General features: G+C 52.6%; 2 protein-coding genes across 2 annotated transcripts; one reads left to right on the top strand and one right to left on the bottom strand.

Moving 5' to 3' along the window:
* The first annotated feature begins 5 nt into the window (after positions 1-5).
* On the top strand, positions 6-15057 carry SWI5 (SWI5 homologous recombination repair protein). Its single transcript, XM_084899904.1, has 6 exons — positions 6-265; positions 534-582; positions 2737-2858; positions 3407-3501; positions 5182-5379; positions 14954-15057. Exons 1-5 carry the CDS (start codon positions 21-23, stop codon positions 5244-5246), a joined length of 576 nt encoding a protein of 191 aa, XP_084756030.1. The 5' UTR covers positions 6-20; the 3' UTR covers positions 5247-5379; positions 14954-15057.
* On the bottom strand, positions 14968-21152 carry TRUB2 (TruB pseudouridine synthase family member 2; the record flags this gene model as incomplete). The annotated part of the gene is made up of 8 exons (XM_084899902.1): positions 14968-15320; positions 16067-16203; positions 16917-16989; positions 17166-17247; positions 18294-18355; positions 19677-19751; positions 20496-20627; positions 20987-21152. The coding sequence occupies 8 exons, from the start codon at positions 21150-21152 to the stop codon at positions 14968-14970; spliced, it is 1080 nt and encodes a 359-aa protein (XP_084756028.1).
* Positions 21153-21214: the final 62 nt, after the last annotated feature.

Here is a 21214-nt window from a genome sequence, read left to right as displayed (position 1 = left end):
AAAGGTAAGGGGGCGTGGCCATGCCCGCGCCGGCCGGGAGGAACAGGCGGAGTCGCAGCGAACGCTGTCTCCGCCCACCTCGGAGTGGGCGGGGCCAGAGCCTCGCCGGGTGCGCGCGCAGCTCTTCGTGTGGCCCTTCCGGGCCTCCGTCGCCGGACCTTGCTTACCTGGCGGACCTGAGAGGCCGCTCTCCCGCCCCCGACCTGGACCCTCCCGCACTGCAGAGCCCCCCGCCACGGGGGCCCCGGACCCCAGGACTCAGGAGGTGGGCTGGGAGCGGACAGCAGGGGATGAGCTCATCCCTTCACATGCCTTTCCTGACTCCCCACTTTCCAGAGACCCCAGTCGGCCCTCCGCACGCTCCATCCTCTCAGGATCTCCCCTTCCTCGAGGACCTCTACCCTGACCCCGCGGGAGTGTATCCGCCCCCTTTCCGGCTGTCCCCCTCGCTCCCCCCACACCCCAGAGTACCCCTTCTTCCCGGAGCGGATCCTGGCCCCAATCAGCCATTTCTCCCTCGGATTCCTCTCCAGGACTCAACCCGGACTTTCCAAAAGTTGCCGCGGGGCCTTCCGATCCCCTGTGAGTATGCCTGTGCCCCGGCCCCACACTCTTTCTCTCCCCCTGTAAGTCACTGCTGCTCCCAGCCCTCGAGAAAGTCTCCCGCCAGCCAAGGTGTTCTGCTGAGAACCGCCAGCTCGTTTCTCCGTCCTTCCCCTTGTCCTCATGCCCACCAAGCTGCCAGGAAGAAGCGTGTGCTGTCCTTGTCAGTGGCACCCAAGGGGGCTCCGTCTCTCCCCCTCCCTGACACACCGCGGCTGGTGGTTCCTTTTTCACACACTATCCCCTCCCTCACCCACCCCACCCGCACCCAGAGCACTCGGTTCCCTCAAACACACGCGCTCTCCCCTGTCTTAGGGCGTTGGGAGGTACTGTCCTTTGTGTGGAACGCTCTTCTTCCAGCTTTTTGCCAAGCTGATGCCCACACATCCTTTACAATTGAGTTTCCTCGCCCACACTTCCTGCTCAATCCAGTGACCCTGTTTGACATCCCCTTAACACACTGTACTCCAGCTTCAAAGCACTTTTCAACCTTGTCGTTAGTTGATTACTACTAATGTGTCATTCACTCATTCATTTGATCAATTGTATTGAGTGCCTACTATGTGCCAGGTATGGTTGTAGATGCAGTGCAATCAGCAGTAAATGTAACAGTCCTTGCCCTCGTGGAGTTTACACTCCAGAGATGGAAGGCCAACAGTGAAAATAATCTATATAATAAAAGCCCAAGGGACCATTACTGGGGAACAACCAGAACGACCGGGTCGCTATGATGCACAGTGACCACCAGGGGGCAGACGCTCAACGCAGGAGCTGCCCCCTGGTGGTCAGTGCGCTCCCACAGGGGGTGTGCCTCTCAGCAGGAGCTGGGCTCCCAGCTGGTGAGCCCAGGGATGGTGGCGGGAGCCTCTCCTGCCTTCACTGCAGGGCTAAGATGCAGCAAGCAGAGCTGTAAGGGGGGGAGGGAGGTGTGCGGTAAGGAGTGAGGGCTCCGGGAATGCAAGGGCACAGGCCAGGCTGAGGGACCCTCCCCCCAGTGCACAAATTTTGGGCACTGAACCTCGTATTATCAATGAAAGGCATGACATGTCACCTGTCATAAAACATCAGGACAAAGGGCTAGTGAAGAGGCCATTTCTTTAAGTATTTTTATTGATTTCAGAGAGGAAGAGAGAGATAGAAACATTAATGATGAGAGAGAATCATGGATCAGTTGCCTCTGGCACACCCCCTACTGGGGATCGAGCCTGCAACCCGGCCATGTGCCCTGACTGGGAATCGAACTGTGACCTCCTGGGTCATAAGTCGACGCTCGACCACTGAGCCACACCAGTCAGGCGAGGAGAGACCATTTAAATGGGGTGGTCAGAGAAGCCCTTCCTGATGAAGTGTGTCCTGTGCATGGGCTTGAAGTGAAGATCTCAGGAGGAAAAGCGGAATTGTTGGGAGTTTCCTATTTGGGATGAGGCTGTCCTTTCCAGGAAAGCAGAGGTCAGGCTTGCTGTCTTCTCCATCGTGAACCCGGGAGCCAGATGGTGCCCACTCACTCTTTGGTGACTGCCCCGCCCTAAGAATAGGAACCACATCTTCCTCGGTCTCTTTTTGCATCATGTGTAGACTGTTGATGCAACACACGTTTCCTGAAGATATGCAGCATGCCCAGCCCTGGCCTGTGCAGCCTTTGGAAGCAGACAGGGCACAGATGAACTACAGCCCCTGACTGTAGACTCCCTCAGCTAATGAGATTATAAGCCCAGTGACTTCGCCGAGAATCCACACAGACCTGAGGCAGAATCTTGGGGTCAGACTGGGGGCCAGGACAGGCCCTTTAGTTAGAATTGGGTTTGGCTGGGAGTGAAAGAAAACCCAAAACAGTGGTGGCTTAAACAGTCCTCAGGGAGCCAGGCCTCTGTCTCATTCCACCATGTCTTCACCCTCAGCATCCAGGATGCCGTTCAGCTCCAGGGTTACTTCCACGTTCCAGCTGGCAGGACAGCTCCCAGGCATGGCATACACCTTTTCTGATTAAGTTCCACCTATCAGAACTAAGTTATAGGGCCACACCTACTTGCAAGGGAAGCTGGGAAATGTGGTCTTCTTTGGGGTTGGTGGTGTCTATAACCAAACAGAAGCAGGGAGTGGCCAGTCCAGCTAATGGCTCTTTGTGCCGCTCAGCGGCCATCTCCCAAGGCTGGCCAGCCTGATGGGGCCAGCGAGGATTCTCTGCACCTGGACATTGAGAAGCTGAAGGAGAGGAGGGACGTGCTGGACAAGGAGATCTCCCAGTTAATATCTGAGTAAGTCTTGTTGGGGTCCTCAGCGTACTTAACCCAGCTAGTGCCCAGTCATTCCAGCTCAGCATAAAGACGGAACCGCACCGCGGGATTCAGGCTGTCTCAGCAGCCTCTCTCGGGGCCCACATTATCTGCCTCTGCTTTCGTCTGCACCCCGCCTGCTTTCCTCCCTGCAGGCGGTTTTCAGTGCCTGGGGGAAGCTGGTTCTTCCACAGCTCCTGAGTTTCCCACGCCCCTTGCTCCAGCTTTTGAATGCATTTCCCCCTTGAGGGGTTTCTGAATAGCACTCATGTGCCCATCTGTGAATCCCTCAGCCGTGGCCAGGGTCACACAGTACCAGTGTGGTTGGGACGGCTCTCTACGGGTACAGGGAGCATTTGCCAGGGACTGGTCACGTTGTCAGTGTCATTATCAGTGAGCAGGGTCTATCCTGCCTTCTCTGCGCTGCAGTGCTGAGCACTTAGTAGGCCCTTTGTGAACATCTGTTAAATAGATGTTGCTCTCTGAACCTTGGGTCCTCATTCCTTTCTCTTCCTCCCTCCCTCGCCCAGAGGCTACAGTGTGGATGAGCTGGAGGACCACATCGCCCAGCTCCACGAGTATAACGACATCAAAGATGTGGGCCAGATGCTGCTGGGCAAACTAGGTGAGCAGCAGGACTCCGGGGGGCAGGATTTTCCTCCTGGGCTACTCTGTTCTGTTTTGTTTTTATTTTAAATTTTTTATTGATTGGCCCTAGCCGGTTTGGCTCAGTGGATAGAGCGTCTGCCTGCAGACTGAATGGTCCCAGGTTCGATTCCAGCCAAGGGTACATGCCCAAGTTGTAGTCTCAATCCCCAGTAGGGGGCATGCAGGAGGCAGCCAATCATTGATTCTCATCATTGATGTCTCTATCCCTCTCCCTTTTTCTCTGAAGTCAATAAAGAAATATATTTTTAAAATAATAATAAAATAAAATTTTTATTGATTGATTTGAGAGAGAGAGAGAGAGAGAGAGAAAGTGGGGAGAGAGAAAATAGGGTGGGGGGCAGGGGAAGGAAGAAAAATATGAGTCAGTTTGTTGTTCCACTTATTTATGTATTCACGGGTGATTCTTGAACGTTCCCTGAGCTGGGATCAAACCTGCAGCCTTAACCAACTGAGCTACCCGGCCATGGCCGTCTCCTGGGCATTCTAACTTGCCAACCCCCCACCTTCTCAGCTGCCCCGCTCCCTAAATGCCCCTGCCCCAGGGAGGGCTCTGTTTCAGTGAGGAGCGGGTCCCAAACGAGGGGAAAGAGCAGACAGGATGAGGGAGTTATCGATGGTGAAGAGGGGGGGATGAGCAGGACCAGGGAGAAGGAATGCAAGGTGACTGTGGCCTAGTGGTTAGGACATGTGCTTGCTAGACAGACCCCAGCTGGAGACCTGTCCTAAGGTCCCAGGAGCTGGAGCGGGCGGCCTGTCGGCTTGCACTTGTTCAGTGAGAGTTCACTGAGCGCCTGCCTGTGCTGCTCTACAAGGCATGGGCACACTTTGGAGAATGGACATGTGACTTCCGTTTCCATGTTGGAGGGGAGGGGAGTGGTCACTAACTAAAGAACACAAAGGGCCGAAACTGGTTTGGCTCAATGGATAGAGCGTCGGCTTGGGGACTGAAAGGTCCCGGGTTCGATTCCGGTCAAGGGCATATACCGTGGTTGCGGGCATATCCCCAGTAGGGGTGTGCAAGAGGCAACTGATCGATGACTCTCTCTCATCGATGTTTCTAACTCTCTATCTCTCTCCCTTCCTCTCTGTATAAAATCAATAAAATATATTTAAAAATAAATAAATAAAAAAATAAATAAATAAAAAAAAATAAAGAACACAAAGGAGTTATAAAACGTGTTAAGTGCCATGAAGAAATGAATCCAAGGGCAGAGATGGAGAGGCAGGAACAGGTGGCAAATGGGGGCGAGGGGAGTCAGCCGAGGCCTCCGAGGTGAGCCCGTCCCATTGGAGGAAAGGGCCTTGGAGGGAGCAGGAGGAAGTGTCGCCACACGGCCAGGGCACGGCAGCGGGGCCAGGCTAAGGAGGCCAGGTGTGCCACAGGCGCTGCATAGACCAAATGTGCACTTTCGTTCTTAGCAGAGGGCTCCAGCTGCTCCGGGTGGAGCAAAGATTCAAGGGGAGCTTTGTTTGGCTCCTCTGCAAAGTGGGGTGCGGGTTCAGTGAGTCTAGGTTGGGATGGCCAGGCAGGAGGGTTACCTTGGCAGCTGGGGGAGCAGGAAGAAGGTGTAGCAGTGGGGGCTGGGTGGTCAGGGATGTGGCCATTCCCCCACTGGGCATTCATCCTTCCTTTCAGCCGTGATCCGAGGTGTCGCCACCAAAGAGTTGTATCCAGAATTTGGCCTGGACGTGAGTGACTGAGCGGAGGCTCCCGCCTTGTCCACGGCACCGGGACAGGCGATGAAGTGCCAGCAGCCCTTTTCCAGGGAGCCCACCTGAGGCAGACGGTGTGTTTCCAGCTCCAGGACTCCCGAGGTGGCCCAGTGATACGTGTGTATGTATGTACGTTGTCCTATTTATAAATAAACATGTAGATAATATTTTTTAAAAATATATATATATATTTATTGATTTTTTACAGAGAGGAAGGGAGAGGGAGAGTTAGAAACATCGATGAGAGAGAAATATCAAGCAGTTGCCTCCTGCACACCTCCTACTGGGGATGTGCCTGCAACCAAGGTACATGCCCTTGACCAGAATCGAACCTGGGACCCTTCAGTCCGCAAGCCAACGCTCTATCCACTGAGCCAAACCAGCCAGGGCAAAGCATGTAGGTAATGTTGATGTGAATCTGGATGCTGTCCCTCTCCTCTGGTAGCCCCATCTCACCCTGGAGCCCGCCTGCCTTTGTTAGAACAATCTCATGTGAGCCGGGCACTGTGCTAAGTGCTTTACGTCCATTATCTCAGATGCTGAAATCCATCCTATGAGGATTTAGTTTTATTGTCCCTCTTTTCAGATGAGGAAATTGAGGCTCAGAGAGGCAAAGTGACTTGCCCAAGGTCACACAGCCAGTAAGTAGCAGAGCAGGGATTCGAGCCCAAGTCTAACTCTGAAGCTGTTGGTTTGCAGTACTGCCTTTCTGGGTTGGGGACAAGCAAGTAAGAGCTGAGAGTGAAATAGCAAAATTGAGAAGGATTTCTTACCTTATAAACTGATCTGCAGAATGAGGTTCGGATCCCTAGTTGTAACCTCTGCCAAGCAAGGGTGAGCTGTCACTTCTTCATTGGGTGTCGCTTATCGTGACCAGCTATCACTGGCAGGGGTGAAACTGGAGTGTCGCAACTGCTCGGTGCAATCCAGAATGGCAGCATTTCCCTCCAGACCTGCTAGGAGCCTGACTGCTCCAGCTGCCACTCTGGCCCTGTCCTGCTGGGCATTCACATAAGAGTTCAGGTGTGACAGCAGCCCTTGGGCACAAGCTGTCATGAGGTGAAGTAAGAATCATTTCTAAAAACCAACCAATCAATCAAAATATATATATATATTTTTAATTTTAAAAGTCAATACCAGGAGCAGGGAGCCACGGTCTCTCAGTCTCTGCTCCCCTGCCAGCAGGAGGTCGGGAGCTAAGAAACGTGACATGTTTGATAAAAGGGTTTGGGTTACAGGAGCACATTTGAGTGGCACCTCACCAACTTGGGACGTAGGGAAACTTCCAGGGAGAAGAGACATCAGCGGGCAATGCCTGCAGTTAGAAAGGAGTCAGCCAGCAGGAATGTGGGAGAGAGTTCCAGGAGCCATGTGGCATTTGCGAAGGACCGGAAGCAGAGAGCTTGGGTCCAGGGCAGGAAAGGACTGAGTCCAGGTGGGGAGTGGTTAGAAAAGGAACCCAATCACATTCCAGCGCAGCTCTGCGTGGTGACCAATATTTTTGGGGAGGGAATGGATGCAGTTTCATTTCCTGCAACTCACATGCTTGATGATTTAACTCTGAGGATTTGAAAATCCAGCACTCAAAGTTACCATCCTGCTGGCAGTACAGGAGTGATGGGACCCACGTCTCCACACCCCACCACAGCACCTCTGAGTCACTGAGTTCTCAGTCTCGCTTAATTAATCCTGTAGCTGATGCTCTCTTTATTTCTCCCATCCCCTTTTTAGTATCAAACTTTACATCGATGTTTCTCTGTCTGGCTCTCCGCTTCCTTCCACTCTCTCTAAAAATCAATGGGAAAATATCCTCCAATGAGGATTAACAAAATAAAAATAAAAACTTCCAGCAAGGTATCTTTCCTCCTGTCCCTTACCTCCATACCCGTTATTTTTACTAGAAAGCAAGGCACTTGTCACTCGTCCCCTAAGCCCCTGAGTCTCTTAGGCCGTGTCCTTGCTTGCTGGCAGTCTCTGCTTGCATTGCTTCTGGAAGGCAACAAAGGCACTAGGGGAGGTTCCGGCTTCGGAAGCTGAGGACGAGTACACTGCCAGTGCTCCAAAGACTTGCACTAGGGGCCAATTTTAATATTTTTTAAAAAACATTTTTATTGATTTCAGAGAGGAATGGAGAGGGAGCGAGAGATAGAAACATCAATGATGAGAGAGAATCATTGATTGGCTGCCTCCTGCACACCCCACACTGGGGATCGAGCCCACAACCCGGGCATATGCCTGTGACCGGATTCAAACCCAGGAGCCTTCAGCCCGCAGGCCGACACTCTATCCGCTGAGCCAAACTGGCCAGGTCGGGATCCAATTTTAAGGCACTAAATAGAACGCTTGGAAGGAAAGCATCATCTGGGACCATTTCCTTCTTTTGCAAGTCCCTTCTTCCAGATGTCATGGCGAGAGGCTGCCCCAAGGGGGCAGTGTCTGCTCAGAGATGAGCCCGGCAGCCAGGAGGCTACCCCTGGAGCGCCTCACTAGCAAGTTGGCTGCAGACTCCATGCTCCCAGCGCCCCTTAGAGAAGAGAGGGTTTCTCTGGCAGCACTCCTCCCAGGAGGGAGACCCCTCCCCACCCCCAAGTCAGTGAGATGTGGATAGAGAGTGACATTTCTCCAGCCTGCGGAAAACAAGCCGCCCAGAGTAACTCTGACCTTGTAGGGCGCCCTCTGTTTGATCACGTCCAGGGCAAAGTTCCCTGAAAATATTTATCACCTGGCAAAACAGAAATTCAAAACACAATTTCAAAACCGCCTGCATTCTCTCCCTGGCAACCAACGGGGTCATCTCTGGGCAGCCTGACCTCACCGAGGGAGTGATGGCACCTCTCATTGTTTATGTCTTTTTTTTTTTAATGGTGTTTTTACAGTAACATGGATTTTTTTTAATCCTCACCCGAGGATATGTTTATTGCTTTTGAGAGAGAGAGAGAGAGAAACATCACTCAGTTCCTTTCATATGCACCCTAACGAGGTGGTGCCCACTACAGCCAGGCCAGCACCCCGCTTGAGCTTTGCTCAGAAGAAGGGGCAGCCGAAACCGGTTTGGCTCAGTGGATAGAGCGTCAGCCTGCGGACTGAAAGGTCCCAGGTTCGATTCCAATCAAGGGCATGTACCTTGGTTGCCGGCACGTCCCCGGGGTGGGATGTGAAGGAGGCAGCCGATTGATGATTCTCTCATTGATGTTTCTAACTCTCTCTCCCTCTCTCTTCCTCTCTATAAAAAAATCAATAAAATATATTTTTAGAAAAAAAAGAAGGGGACACCTCGGGGAGGGAGAGAGGAGGAAGGCCAGGCAAGGGGCCCAGCTACAAGCAAAGGTTTCCCCAGAGAAGGGTTGGAGGGCAGTAATAACCAACATTGAGAAAGCGCTGTGGGTCAGTGTGGCTGGGTGAGGTCCTCCCATACATCCCCAGCTCAGGATGCCCAATCTGAAGCTCGGGGTGGAGCGATCTGCTGAGGTCACAGGTCCAAACCTCAGAGCCTGGCTGCCATGTGCTGCCCTACACCCCGGCAGAGGCTCATCCTCTCTTGAGTATCTTACCCAAGGTCATGCATTAATAAAAGGAGTCAGAACTTGAACCCAAACCTCTGAGCTAAGCCCAAGGTCTTAACTACAAACCTCTGTTGTGCTTCTTACAAGTTGCATCTGCACACGGCCCTGACCTAGCAGCCAGGCCAGTGTTCAGAAATGAACAGCCTCAGCTTTGACATTGGGCTTGGCCTTGGCCCCTCTCCTCATTTCTCTGAGTAGGAGGCTCTGCTCTCTTCTCAGTGAGCCCCTCATTCCCAACATCGGGAACTCTGAACAGGAGCAGATCCTCTCCTGACCTTTACCTCTCAGTTCCTTGTTTCATCCCAGAATCCCCAAGGATCCCAGCTGCAATAAAAATCCGGGCAGCTAACACGCTGAGCACATGCTCTGTGCCAGGCCCCAAACCTAGCGCTCAGCGTGGCGATTGTGTGTGTTCCTAATGGCAGCCCTAAGAGGTATATGGCTACTCCCTTTTCCAGATGAAGCAAATGAAGCTCAGAGAGGTTAAATCACCTTCCCAAAGAAACACAGGTAAATAGCGGACTCAGAGATTGAGGGCTCCAAGGACATGTTTTTTTAAAGACCTGGGAATAATTTCTAAACCTCTGAGCATCACAATTATCCGAGAGGACTTTTAAAAATAAAGTTTGGGCCTTGGCCAGTGTTGCTCAGTGTTTGGAGCATCATCCTGTGAGCTGAAGGATCAATAGTTTGATTCCTGGTCAAGGGCCTGGGTTGCAGGTTCGATCCCCCGCCCCGGTTGGAGAGTGTACGAGAGGCAACCAATTGATCAATGCGTCTCTCTCACATGTTCCCCTCTTTTCCCACCCCCTTCTACTCTCTCTAAAAGTCAATGGAAAAAATATCCTCAGGTGAGGATTAACAAAAGAATAAAAATAAAATAAAGATTCGAGTTCCTAACCCCTGCCTAGGGATTCTGATTTTGCAGGCCTGAGGCGTACTTACATTTTTTATTTATTTATTTATTTATTTATTTATTTATTTATTTATTTATTTAAATTGATTTTTTACAGAGAGGAAGAGAGAGGGATAGAGAGTTAGAAACATCAATGAGAGAGAATCATCAATCAGCTGCCTCTTGCACACCTCCCACTGGGGATGTGCCCGCAACCAAGGCACATGCCCTTGTCCGGAATTGAACCTGGGACCCTGCAGTCCGCAGGCAGTCCGCAGGCTGACGCTCTATCCACTGAGCCAAACCGGTCTCGGCCGGACTTACATTTTTTAATGAGCAACCCAGGTGTCTTGATACCTGGTCTCTCCAGTGAGTGTTCCTTAACAATTGACAAATTGCTTTTAATAACTTTTAAGAATGAGTAATAATGTCTGATCAAATCCTGCCTCCAAACCAGCTGTCTCTAATCCTACCTCCAGAGTCACAGGCCTCAGAGCCACGGGCCTCAGAGTCACCGGCCCCAGAGCCACGGGCCGCAGAGCCACGGGCCCCAGAGCCAGCTCTAGGCCAAACCCGGTGGCTTTCCCCTGGCTGCTCCCCAGAGCCCAGGCATTTGTCAGCTCTGTTCCTGGGCTGGAGTTTGCTGCTCCACCCTCCACCCTGGCACCTGCAGACCTACCCGGCTGGTTTGCCAGGGAGGAGCTGGTCAGGTTTGCCTTCTTAAGGCTCTTCCAGGTCCTGGTTGATTCGGGGCTCAGATAGGACCTGGGGAGGTTGGGAGTGGGGACCATGGAGAAAAGTTCCGGTCAGGGGGTCACTTGGAGCACAGGCTTCTCTGCTGATCACGGAGGCTCTGGACACCCCACACTCCTCCTATCGCACCTGAGCCGCCCCTGATGCTTGTCTCTCTCAATCAACCTGCACCACCGCCACAGCATCCTGAGCCCAGTCTCACCCACGCAGAAATTTCTTTGTGTGACTAATATCAGTCCCTCCTGATATCCAGCCCATCTCCAGACGAGGCCCACGTCTCCTGCGGAGGGAGGTGCTCAGGAGGGACTGACAGGATATGCAGGGGAGATCCGGATGTTGATACTATGATGGTGAATATGGTTTTTTTTGTCCGTTTTTTATCCTGTGGCCACACAGAGAAAAGCTCAGCTTGGTATGTCATGTATAGACAGATCCAGGAGGCTGGGCTCCGCCTCTCCAGGCCTCAGTTTCCACATCTATAAAATGGGTGAAATAATACCCACTGTGGCCACTTCACAAGTGATCATAGAGATAAAGGCTGGTTTAATGACCACAGAGGCAGAGACAAATGTCAGCTCGTTATGATGATGATATGCTTGTGTGTTCTAAGCACACTTCTGGTCCCCGGGGAATGCAAGGTCCTTTTGGCTAAAAGTGGGGCCTTAATGAGCCAATTTTCCGGGTGCAGTGGCCTCTGGGGAGGGGTGGAGGGAGGAGGGCTGGGAAGGAATAAGAGGGCATGTAGGAGAGGGGCAGAGGAGAGTAGGTGTGAGTGTATGAAGAGATAACTTTTGCCTTGAAAGCTGTAGTATTTGGGCATTGATATTCATTCATTTGGACATTCATTCATTCATCCAAGTATTTTTCCAGGCACTGCTCTAACCTATGAGGATGCAATAGTAAGGAAAACAGACACACATCCCTACCTTGTGGTACTTACATTCTAAGGAGGGGAGACAGACAATAAATCAGTTGCCAGGCAGGCAATTGGCAAATGAGAGTCATGTTTCTGACTCTCTATCCCTCTCTTCCTCTCTGTAAAAAATCAAAAGCCTGTGGGGTTTTTTGTTTGTTTGTTTGATATATATATTGATTTTTTACAGAGAGAAAGAGAGACGGATAGAGAATTAGAAACATTGATGAGAGAGAATCATAATCATCAATCAGCTGCCTCTTGCACATGAAACCAAGGTACATATCCTTGACTGGAATCGAACCTGGGACCTTTCAGTCCGCAGGCCGACGCTCTATCCACTGAGCCAAACTGGTTTCAGCGCGCCTGTGGGTTTGTTAAGGAAGTTGCTAGTGTTCTTGAGAGCACATTTTGTACACAGAATTATTTGCATTTTATTTGGCTTTAAAAAGTCTTTCTTGAAATAAATCAACCCAGTAGTTTAACTTTAAAATTGAAAGCTCAAATTACAAATCTCAAGTTGCTTACACATTTGGCCCAATTTAACAATCATTGTTCATTTCTAACCTTTCAGGGTTAAAAACACCTACATTTTACCATCCCAAGGGATTTGGAGTGGTTTTTCCCAGCAGACTGAGGCTGTATGTTGTCCAAATATTTTGGCATGACTCAGGGGTACCCCTTCCCTTCCCCCCCCCCCCCCCCCCCAATCCTGAGATCAAGATAGGCCACTCCGACCTCTTTTATAATCTCTGTGTCAATAAGGACTCCAAATGAGGTGATGTTGTTACTGGAAGGGAGACCTGGCCCTTAGTGAGTCTGCGCAGAGCCGGCCGGTAGGGTGTGGGCTCTTGACTTTGTGTAGAAAAAATTTTCACAATACAAGTCCAGGTGAATTTGCGAGGACATTTATTAAAGCTGGGAACAGCGAAACGAAGAAGGGCTGGGGAAGTAAGCCGGGCTGATCTGCTTTGGCTCACTAAGAAGTCACAGAAAAGAGGATGTTGGGGACAGGTTGGGGGATGGTTGCCATTGCCCATTGCGCCCCGATTTCAAGCCAGAGATGCATACCAATGGGGACGTGGGAGCGGGAGGAAGGCAAGGGCTTGCTCACCCTATGACCTTCGTTTTGAGGAGTTTTTAGGGCTGGACATTTAGGGGAATTCTTGGGAGGGATCATAATAGAATATTAATCAGGTTTATGCTGACGTGCCAAAATGAGATTTATTCTCTTAACTTCTTTTGTCCTTGGGTGTGGTTGGCATATGGCACTAATTGAATTCCTGCTATCAGTCTCCCTGAGTAAGGTGATTTAAGCTATCTACCCTCTGGTTGGGGAGAAGTGCCAATGATTCACTCTCAAGCGTCCTGGTTTAGGGAAGATGGGGTTACTGGGTAGCTGCACACTGCTGTTTAACTTTCTGCCTCAGTTTCCCTATGCCCAGTAAGCCTGTCTCAGTGTGACTGCCTATGTAGCCTGGGTTCCAGTTACATATTGAGATTTGCCAACCCCCTCTGCCCACCCAGTTTTCCCTTCCTTTGGGTTAGATTCCACTAATCCAAGTATTGTTCAATTTTATTCTGAATTGTCTACATGCAGAGGTATATATTTCCATGTTTCCTATCTATCCAGGCCACAACCTCTAAGATGGGATTTGATTATGCAGATCACCCCTGGCTCCAAGGTCTCAATAGGAAAATCTCACTAGGGACACAACCCAGGTTTGGGCCTAGGTTCCACCAATGTCAAGATAGAGAGGTTGCCGAAACCAGTTTGGCTCAGCGTCAGCCTGCGGACTGAAGGGTCCCAGGTTCAGTTCCGGTCAAGGGCATATACCTAGGTTGCGGGCACATACCCAGTCGGGGGTGTGCAGGAGGCAGCTGATCGATGATTCTCTCTCATCGATGTTTCTGATTCTCTATCCCTCTCTCTTCCTTTCTGTAAAAAATCAATAAAATATATTTTAAAAGAAGAAAAAAAAGAGGTCATGGTTAAGAGAGATTAAGAGCATGGGCTCTGGAGCCAGAGTGTCCAGTTCAAATCTACACTTGACTGGCTGTGAGGCCCAGGCAAGTATTACCTTCTTAGGCCTCAGTTTCCCCATCTGTAAATTGGGGATTAAATTTCCTGGGGGTTCTAGTCTGAGGGAGGGCCGGTGTAATGGTGGGGGGGGGGGGGGGAGTCGGATATCTGGAGATGCTAAACAGGAAGTGGCGGTGAATGTGGCTTGAGCAAGCACAGGTGGAGGTCCCGGCTCTTGGCTCAGCCTCGTCATGGTTAGGGCCACCCTGAAGAGGGAAGACCGCTCTGCAGTCACCTCTGGGGCAGATTCGGGAGGCATGCCGGTTACACTGATGTCCAGCAGCCACCGGGTCAGCAATCATGGAGGGGCAGGTCCTGTGCAGACAAAGACGCCCTCTGCCAGGCAGGTGGCTCTCCCTAGCAGCTTTCCTTCCATACAAGGGGGGTTATCACTAGTTTCAAGTCAGGTGGTCACTGACTGCAAAGCTCTTAGCACAGAAGGCCTCAGTGAGTGCCAGCCGTTACTCATGCCACTGACATCCTCTCCCCTTCAGGTCACTGGCCTGCTGACCACACCTGCCCAGGCTGCGGGCTGGGCCCTGGGTCCTGGGCGCCATCTGCAGCCATGGCACCAGTCTAGCCTTTCAGGAAGAGAGTGGTGGCCAATGTCTGCCGTCTCTTGAGTTATCGCTGTGAGTGCCAGAGGCCAAGGGCTAAGGGCCCTTCCGCAGGAACAAACACTGAGCACGCTGGCTCTTCACCCTGAGAGGTTCAGTAAGATGACAAAACCGAGGCCGGGCTCTTCACCAGAGCCCTGTGACCTGGCCTCCCCCACGGGGTCTGCAGGAAGGAGCACCTACCTGATGGGCAGATGGAGAAATGGCCACGCTCTTATTGTTCAAGGAAAGAAGCCATTTGTCACACTGAGTATATTATAATTCCACTTGGGTAAAAAAATTAACCATTGGGGTTCATTCCACACACACATGCTACACACACACAGCTGAAGGGAAACTCTGTCCTCTGCACGCAGCGCTTCTGACACAGGGCACGGGGCATCTCCCATACCAAGCAACTCTGCAGCTCTTGGTGGACCCAGACCGTGTCCTACAGTTTAACTCAAATCTGACACTGCCTGGAGTCCACAGATTCCACAGCTCAAGGTTCAGACACAAATTTTTTAAAAAATATATATTTTATTGATTTTTTACAGAGAGGAAGGGAGAGGGATAGAGCTAGAAACATCGATCAGAGAGAAACATGGACCAGCTGCCTCCTGCACACCCTCTACCGGGGATGTGCCCACAACCAATGTACATGCCCTTGACCGGAATCAAACCTGGGACCCTTCAGTCCGCAGATCTACGCTCTATCCACTGAGCCAAACCGGCTTCGGCCAGACACAAATATTTTTTATCAGTCTGTCATGCGCGTATTGTCTTTTTCTCCATGTAGAAGTTTTTCCTTTTTAGTTGGGTCAAGTGTTTTCTCCTACAGCTTCAAAGGTTCACGTCACATGTAATAGAACTTCCCCTGCTCTCTCTGCAGTCAGCCATCCCAGCTCATGAACAACTCTGACCTTTACCCACCGCTGCCCCACCAGCTGTCCGGCCTTCCAAGGCAGGGCTTGGCCCCTCGTTGTCCCCCTGCCAGCCTGGACCCTGGAGCTGCTGGGTGCCCAGCTGCAGCCTCAAGTTCTTCTCCAGCTCGGCTGCCACCCGGGGGGCTGCGGCCTGGATGGCGGCCTGGATGCTGTTCAGGTTCCACTGGGTCCTCAGGAGGGCATCGTCCAGGGTGAAGCAGCCATCCCGCGTGCGCCGCACGTGGGAGCAGACAGCGGTGGTCTTCAGCTCCAGGCCGATCTCATGCACCAGACTCCGCAGCTGCTTCTGCGTCTCGTTCATGCACTGCACCTCTGCCGGCGACATGCAACAACAGGCAGGTTGTCAGCAGCACAGCCTCGGGTGCCGGCTAATCTAGATCCACACCCCTGGGTACCTCCTCGCTGTGAAATAACCTCAGCAAAACCCCTTAGTTCTCCAGGGCTTTGCTATTCAAAGTGTTGCCTGAGGGCCACCCCTTAGGGAAAGGTGATCAGACAAAATCCCAGGCCCCACCCAGACCTGCTGAGTCAGAAGGTGCCTTGTGAGAAGACCCCCAGGTGAGGTGTGGGCAGGTCAAAGTCAAAGCACAGCTGTAAGACTTGGTTTGCTCATCAATAAAATGGGTGGCTATGAGGAGTCCAAGGGATAACTGATACCATCAGGTGTTTAGCACGGGGAGTCTTGGTTAGTGCCCAGAAATGGAGCCCTCATTAACGTGATCCGTGGAGAAGCAGCAGCGTGAGTAGTGGGGAATGGGGGGAGGGCTAGGTTGGGTGGGACCGGAAGTGAGAATGCTGTCTAACGGCCCACATCTGCTAGAAGCAGGGGGTGGCTCTGGAGCCACCAAACCTAACAGCTGCTTGTTAAGTTCTGGCTTCAAAGGGTGACTTGGCAGAAGACAGGACAGCATTTGTTCTGTGTGCCTACGATCGCCAAGTCCAGCCGGGGCTGGTAGGCGGGCAGTCCTTGCCGCCTTGGGCAGCAGAGTTCGGGGCTGGCACATGCCGGGCATTCCGTGGAGTCCCATCTCCCTGCTCCCACTTCCTGGGCAACTTACCTAAGAGGAATTCTGGAGGCGCAAAGCGGAGGCATCGGATGCCGGTTACCAGCATCGGGGACTTGTTCATGGGCCGGATCAAGCCCTTCACGGCCATCTCGTAGGCCTCCTGGGTCTGCAGATCGAGGTTGGAGTACCTGGGAGCAGGCGGTGGACAGGCGTGGGTGGCTGGCGTGGGGTGGGGAACTGGGCTGATGCTTAGCCCTGGCCCTGCCCACTCCTGAAGCTCTCCATGCCTCTCCATCTCCCCTTCCCCTCCAGGGGCCCCACAGCAGCTGTCTTCTCTGCCCTTCCAATCTGTAAATGCAGCCTGTCCTCCTCTGCACACTCCCCCGACTTCAACTCACACGAGGGTCGACTGCTCCCGCTCCCTGGCTGTGCCAAGATGCGGGTCCCTGGCTCGCCTCTTCATTAGATCGCACACTCCCTAGGAGAGCAGCTGGTGTTCAGTTCCCCTCAGTGTCCCCAAGGCCTAGCCTATGACCCAACACAGAAGGAAGGAATGGCCAAAACCGGTTTGGCTCAATGGTAGAGCATCGGTCTGCGGACTGAAAGGTCCCAGGTTCGATTCTGGTCAAGGGCATGTACATTGGTTGCTGGCACATCCCCGATAGTCGATGTTTCTCTCTCATCGACATTTCTAACTCTCTCTCCCTCTCCCTTCCTCTCTGTAAAAAATCAATAAATTAAAAAAAAAAAGGAATGAATGGTTCATGTCTGGTTTCAGACTCTGAAAAGATCCGTGGAATCTGCCCCTGAGGGAGGCTAAGGCAGCCCGGTGGGACACAACTCCTGATCTTCCAGCACCTAAAGGGCCGTTCCAGGGAGGTGTGGATGGGGCGCCACTTACGTCACCAGGGCCTTCTGATGGGAGCCTTGGATCACGGCCAGGATTCGATCCAGTTTCTCTCTGGTCACGTGGTCTGAAAAGACAGGGATGGTTAGCACACAGGTAGCTGCGAAGCTGGGCAACAGCAGCCTGACAAACTGCCTCCCCCACACCAGCCTCAGAATTTGAAGGACCCAGAGCATCCTCTGCTCCGTTGGGGGCTGAGGCCTCGGCTGCTCCTCCCACACGCCCGGGCTCCAGGGCGCTCACCATACGTCGTCTTCTCCACCAGCCGCCCGTCCTCGCGGAAGTCATCCGTGGCTTTGCCCAGGAGGCCGAGAACCGTGTAATCCTGCGAGGACAGGGAGGGGAAGGTCCAGTGTGTCCCTGCTCTGAGCCTCAGCACTGAGGAGGGAGGTGCTAGGCTGAGGCTGGGGCCAGTGGGTCCTCAGGGACCTCAGCGCTCAGTCCCTGCCTGGCTGCCCACTGCCCCCAGCGGGAGAATGCTGGACTTTCCTACACAGTCAGCCTGGCAGCCCACCAAGGGCACTGAAGGACATGCTGCAATCACTCCACGCCTCTCCACTCCACAAGCCTGACCAACTGTCATGCTGGCCCCCTCCGAGCACGCCCTGTGGGCTTCTTTCACCCCCTCAGAGTAGGATCCATGCGGCTGAATGCCTCTGCCACAACTCAGAGTAATGACGACAATGATGACAGAGATAACAGTGACACTGACAGCATTTACCACGGGCTACGTGGCATGTAGTCACTGATCTAATCTTCAAAGGGACCAGAGTTCAGAAGAGGTACTATTATCATTCCCATTTAAGAGATGGCGCACAGATGTTAAGTCATCCACACAAGGAACCATCGCTGGCACGGGTAGAAGCTGCTTTTGGCTCCAGAATTTGTGCTCTTAACCATCAAAAACACGGACTTTCTAACATGACACCCATTGCACACACTCGTGGTGCCAGATCGCCCTGATGCTTAGCCGGCGACATCCACCGCTCAGTCTTGGGGAGAGAATGAAGTGGGGTCATGATCAGGCTCCGGTGTCGGACAGATCCTGGGTCAGACTCCAGCTCTGTCCCTTTCAGGCCGCAGGACCCTGAGCAAGTGACATCCTCTCTGAGTCCCCTCATCTGCAGAAAGGGTTAACAGCAGACCCCACTTCGCAGGGAGTCCACAGACAGTGCTCAGCCCAGGGCAGTCAGCACGCAATAATGCCAGCTGTCATGGTTACGTCACTTACTCTTCCATAGCATATGGCCATAAACACATGCTTCCTTATGGCCTGGCTGTTCCCAATGGGATCCTCTCAGCTTCAGAACCCCACCAGCGACCCCAGGGAAAAGACCAGAGGATAAGCAGGCTGTCCCCAGCCCCCTGTACCTTGGTGAGGTGTGCGTGGTACATGTCGGTGAGGAGACTGCATCCCTGTCCCACGCCGAGCACTGAAAGGAACCCAGGCTGATCTCACATCCGGCACCCCCTTCCCATTTCCCTTGGACCCCACCCCCACACCTGCCATCAGAATATCCCACCTCCGATGCCGCGGAAGCCAGCAGGGGGCAAGGACAGCTCCTCTGGGTACATATGACTGTGGATTCCTGGGTCCCACCCATCAGCACTGACTCTGACTTGTGGTGGGGAGGAGCCTGGGATGCTTAGCAAGCTCTCCAGGGGTTTCTTTCTTTCTTTCTTTTTTAAAGGATTTTAAATTGTTTTTTAGAGAGAGAGGAACGGAGAGGGGGAGAGAGAGAAACATGACTGTGAGAGGAAAACACTGATAGGCTGCCTCCCGCATGCCCCTTACTGGGGTCAAGCCTGCAACCTGGGCACGTGCCCTGACCAGGAACTGAACAAGCAACCTTTTGGTGTACCGGATGACAACCAACCAACCAACCGAGCCACACCGGCCAGGGCTTTCCAGGGGTTTCTGATGCTCTCAAAAGCAAGAGACCGCTGGCCCGTTCAGAGAGACCGGACTGAAATCAGGAGAGGCTCTAAGCATGTCCTTCACCTCCTCGGGCTTCAGGCTCTTCATCAGCCAAGTGGGGATGGAAACACTGCCTGGCCCCGGTCGTGAAGACTGAGGCTGCGCACAGGAAGCAGTCAGCACAAAGCAAGGGCCCCATAAATGAGGGCATTGTGGCCACTCCCTGCCTTTCCCCGGCTGTTTCTCCCTCTGGCTGAAGGAGAATGATCCTCCATTCACTCCTCGACAGGGAGGGGGGCATGAGATCATGTCTGCCTGCCAGTGCCCCAGGAAGCGAGACAAGGGGAGTGACTGTCGCATACGGATGTAGACACCGCCTGACCCTGGGGACACAGATGGCTCATGACTCAGGGCTTTGTGTGGCCAGACCCTCGCTAGTGAGGCCAGAGGCACGTGCTCGGCTACCCCACGAAAGTGGATGATGGCTTCCCCTCTCTGGACCAAGGGCATTCACTAGCCATGCGACCTAGGACAAGTCACGTAAGCTTGTGGAACCTTACTGGCTTCATTCATAAAATCTTATAATACCTACCTAGTGAGGCTGCTGTGGTGCATACATGTGCACAAATGGCTTTGTACCACATCACATGCAGAGATCACTTGATATAGATAGGCGATTCTGACTTCCCCCACCCCCTTCCACCAGCTGACCACATTTGGGGCGAGAACCAGGGGAGCATAGTGGTGGGAAATGGGTGTCAGGTTAGAAGTGGGCTGGGCTCCTGGTATCTCCCAATCCTCCCCCAAGCCCATATGACTGCACCCCCCTCACCTACCAACCACCCCAGATGCCTGGACATCCAGCCGGTGTCCCATGCCAATCTTCAGGCTGGTGAATGCTGGTCCACGTACTAGAAAGAAACAAATGCGGTACTTTTCCTCAACAAATCAGGTTGGCTCTGGGCTGTGTGATGACCTCATAATTAGCATGTAGCCTTACAGCTATAGGTTGGACCTCATAGGATTGTGGTGAAGTTTCAATGAGAAGTTATTTGGGAAAGGCTTACACAGTATCTAGTACAAAGCAGACCCTTAATATACCACACTTGTGATTGTTACAGAGTCACTGCTGAAGAGGTATAGAGGTTCCCCTTGGTCTTCCTAAAGCCTCCCATCATCTACCTCCTTACAACTGCTTCCCGAGGGTCTCAATTCCTACCTGGAGGCTGAGAACAGTAAAGCTCAGCAAACTACAGTCCACAGGACAAATCCTCAAGCCTGTTTTTATAATGGCCCATGAGTTAAATTTCCCCCCATTTTTCACAGAGTCAAAAAAAAATCAAGTGAATAATAGTTTGTGACTTATGAAAATTACATGAAATTCAAAGGTCAGTATCTATAAATAAAGTTTTACTGAGATACAGCCAGGCTCGTTGCTTTACATACTGCCTACAGCTGCTTTTGCACTCCAATGGCAGACCTGAACCTGCAAAGCCTGAAGTATTTACTAAAATTTGCATATTCCTTGCCAAACACTTCAACCCTACTGTGGCCCTCCAAAAGTCTGGGACAGGAGTCTGAGCACTGACTGGGACACTGACTCTGGGCAGCGGTTTCCTGCGAAGTGACCCCCACCCTGCCCGAATGTGCCTTACCCAGCGGATGGTTGGTGAGGCTGGGCACACTGGTGGCCGTGAGGGTCAGCTCCTTCTCTTCGCTGCCTTCCACGGTGCCCAGCAGAAAGCGAACACGCTGTTGAGGGGCAGGAGGCTTCCTAGCATTGAGACCTGTGCATACACAGGCAAAGAACATCTTGTCAATTCTGTCCAAACACCTGAGGGAGGCGGGACAGGGAAGTGCGGAGATGCGGGAGACAGACGAGGACCCACGGTGCGCACCAGCGAACAGAACAGTAGTTTAGGCAACAGACGAGTTCAAATCCCAACCCTATTACTTACTGCTCATGACAACGGACAACACCGAGTCTGTTCACCCATTTGAACCCAAGGGAAGGTGAGGCGGAACACATGATTAGAAAAAACGCTCGGCCCAGGCGACTAGATCACATGACTTTATTTTGCTAGAGGATCAGAAGCGGGAAAGGATTCCCGGGAGATCGGGAGTCTGGCTAGATAAAGGCACTCACCCTTCAGCAGCTGCAGCTCCACCGTGTCCCGCAGGTGCTTCCAGTGCAGCCCCGGGGGCTTGTAGGCCGCAAAGAGCCCGTGCAGCCGGGCCACGCCGGCCGCCCCCATGTCTGCAGCCCGCGGGGGCGCAGTATCCAGGCAAAGCCGGACGACCGGAAGTGCCATACGGTCCCGCTCCAAATAGAGTCCTTACAATGGGCGCCGTCAGGCTTCGAAGCCGGAAGTGG

Source organism: Pipistrellus hanaki (assembly GCF_964339955.1).
Source record: "Pipistrellus hanaki genome assembly, chromosome: 11".
NCBI lineage: Eukaryota > Metazoa > Chordata > Mammalia > Chiroptera > Vespertilionidae > Pipistrellus > Pipistrellus hanaki.
The sequence above is the reverse complement of the archived record's forward strand: the minus strand, read 5'-3'. Positions and strand labels throughout refer to the sequence as shown.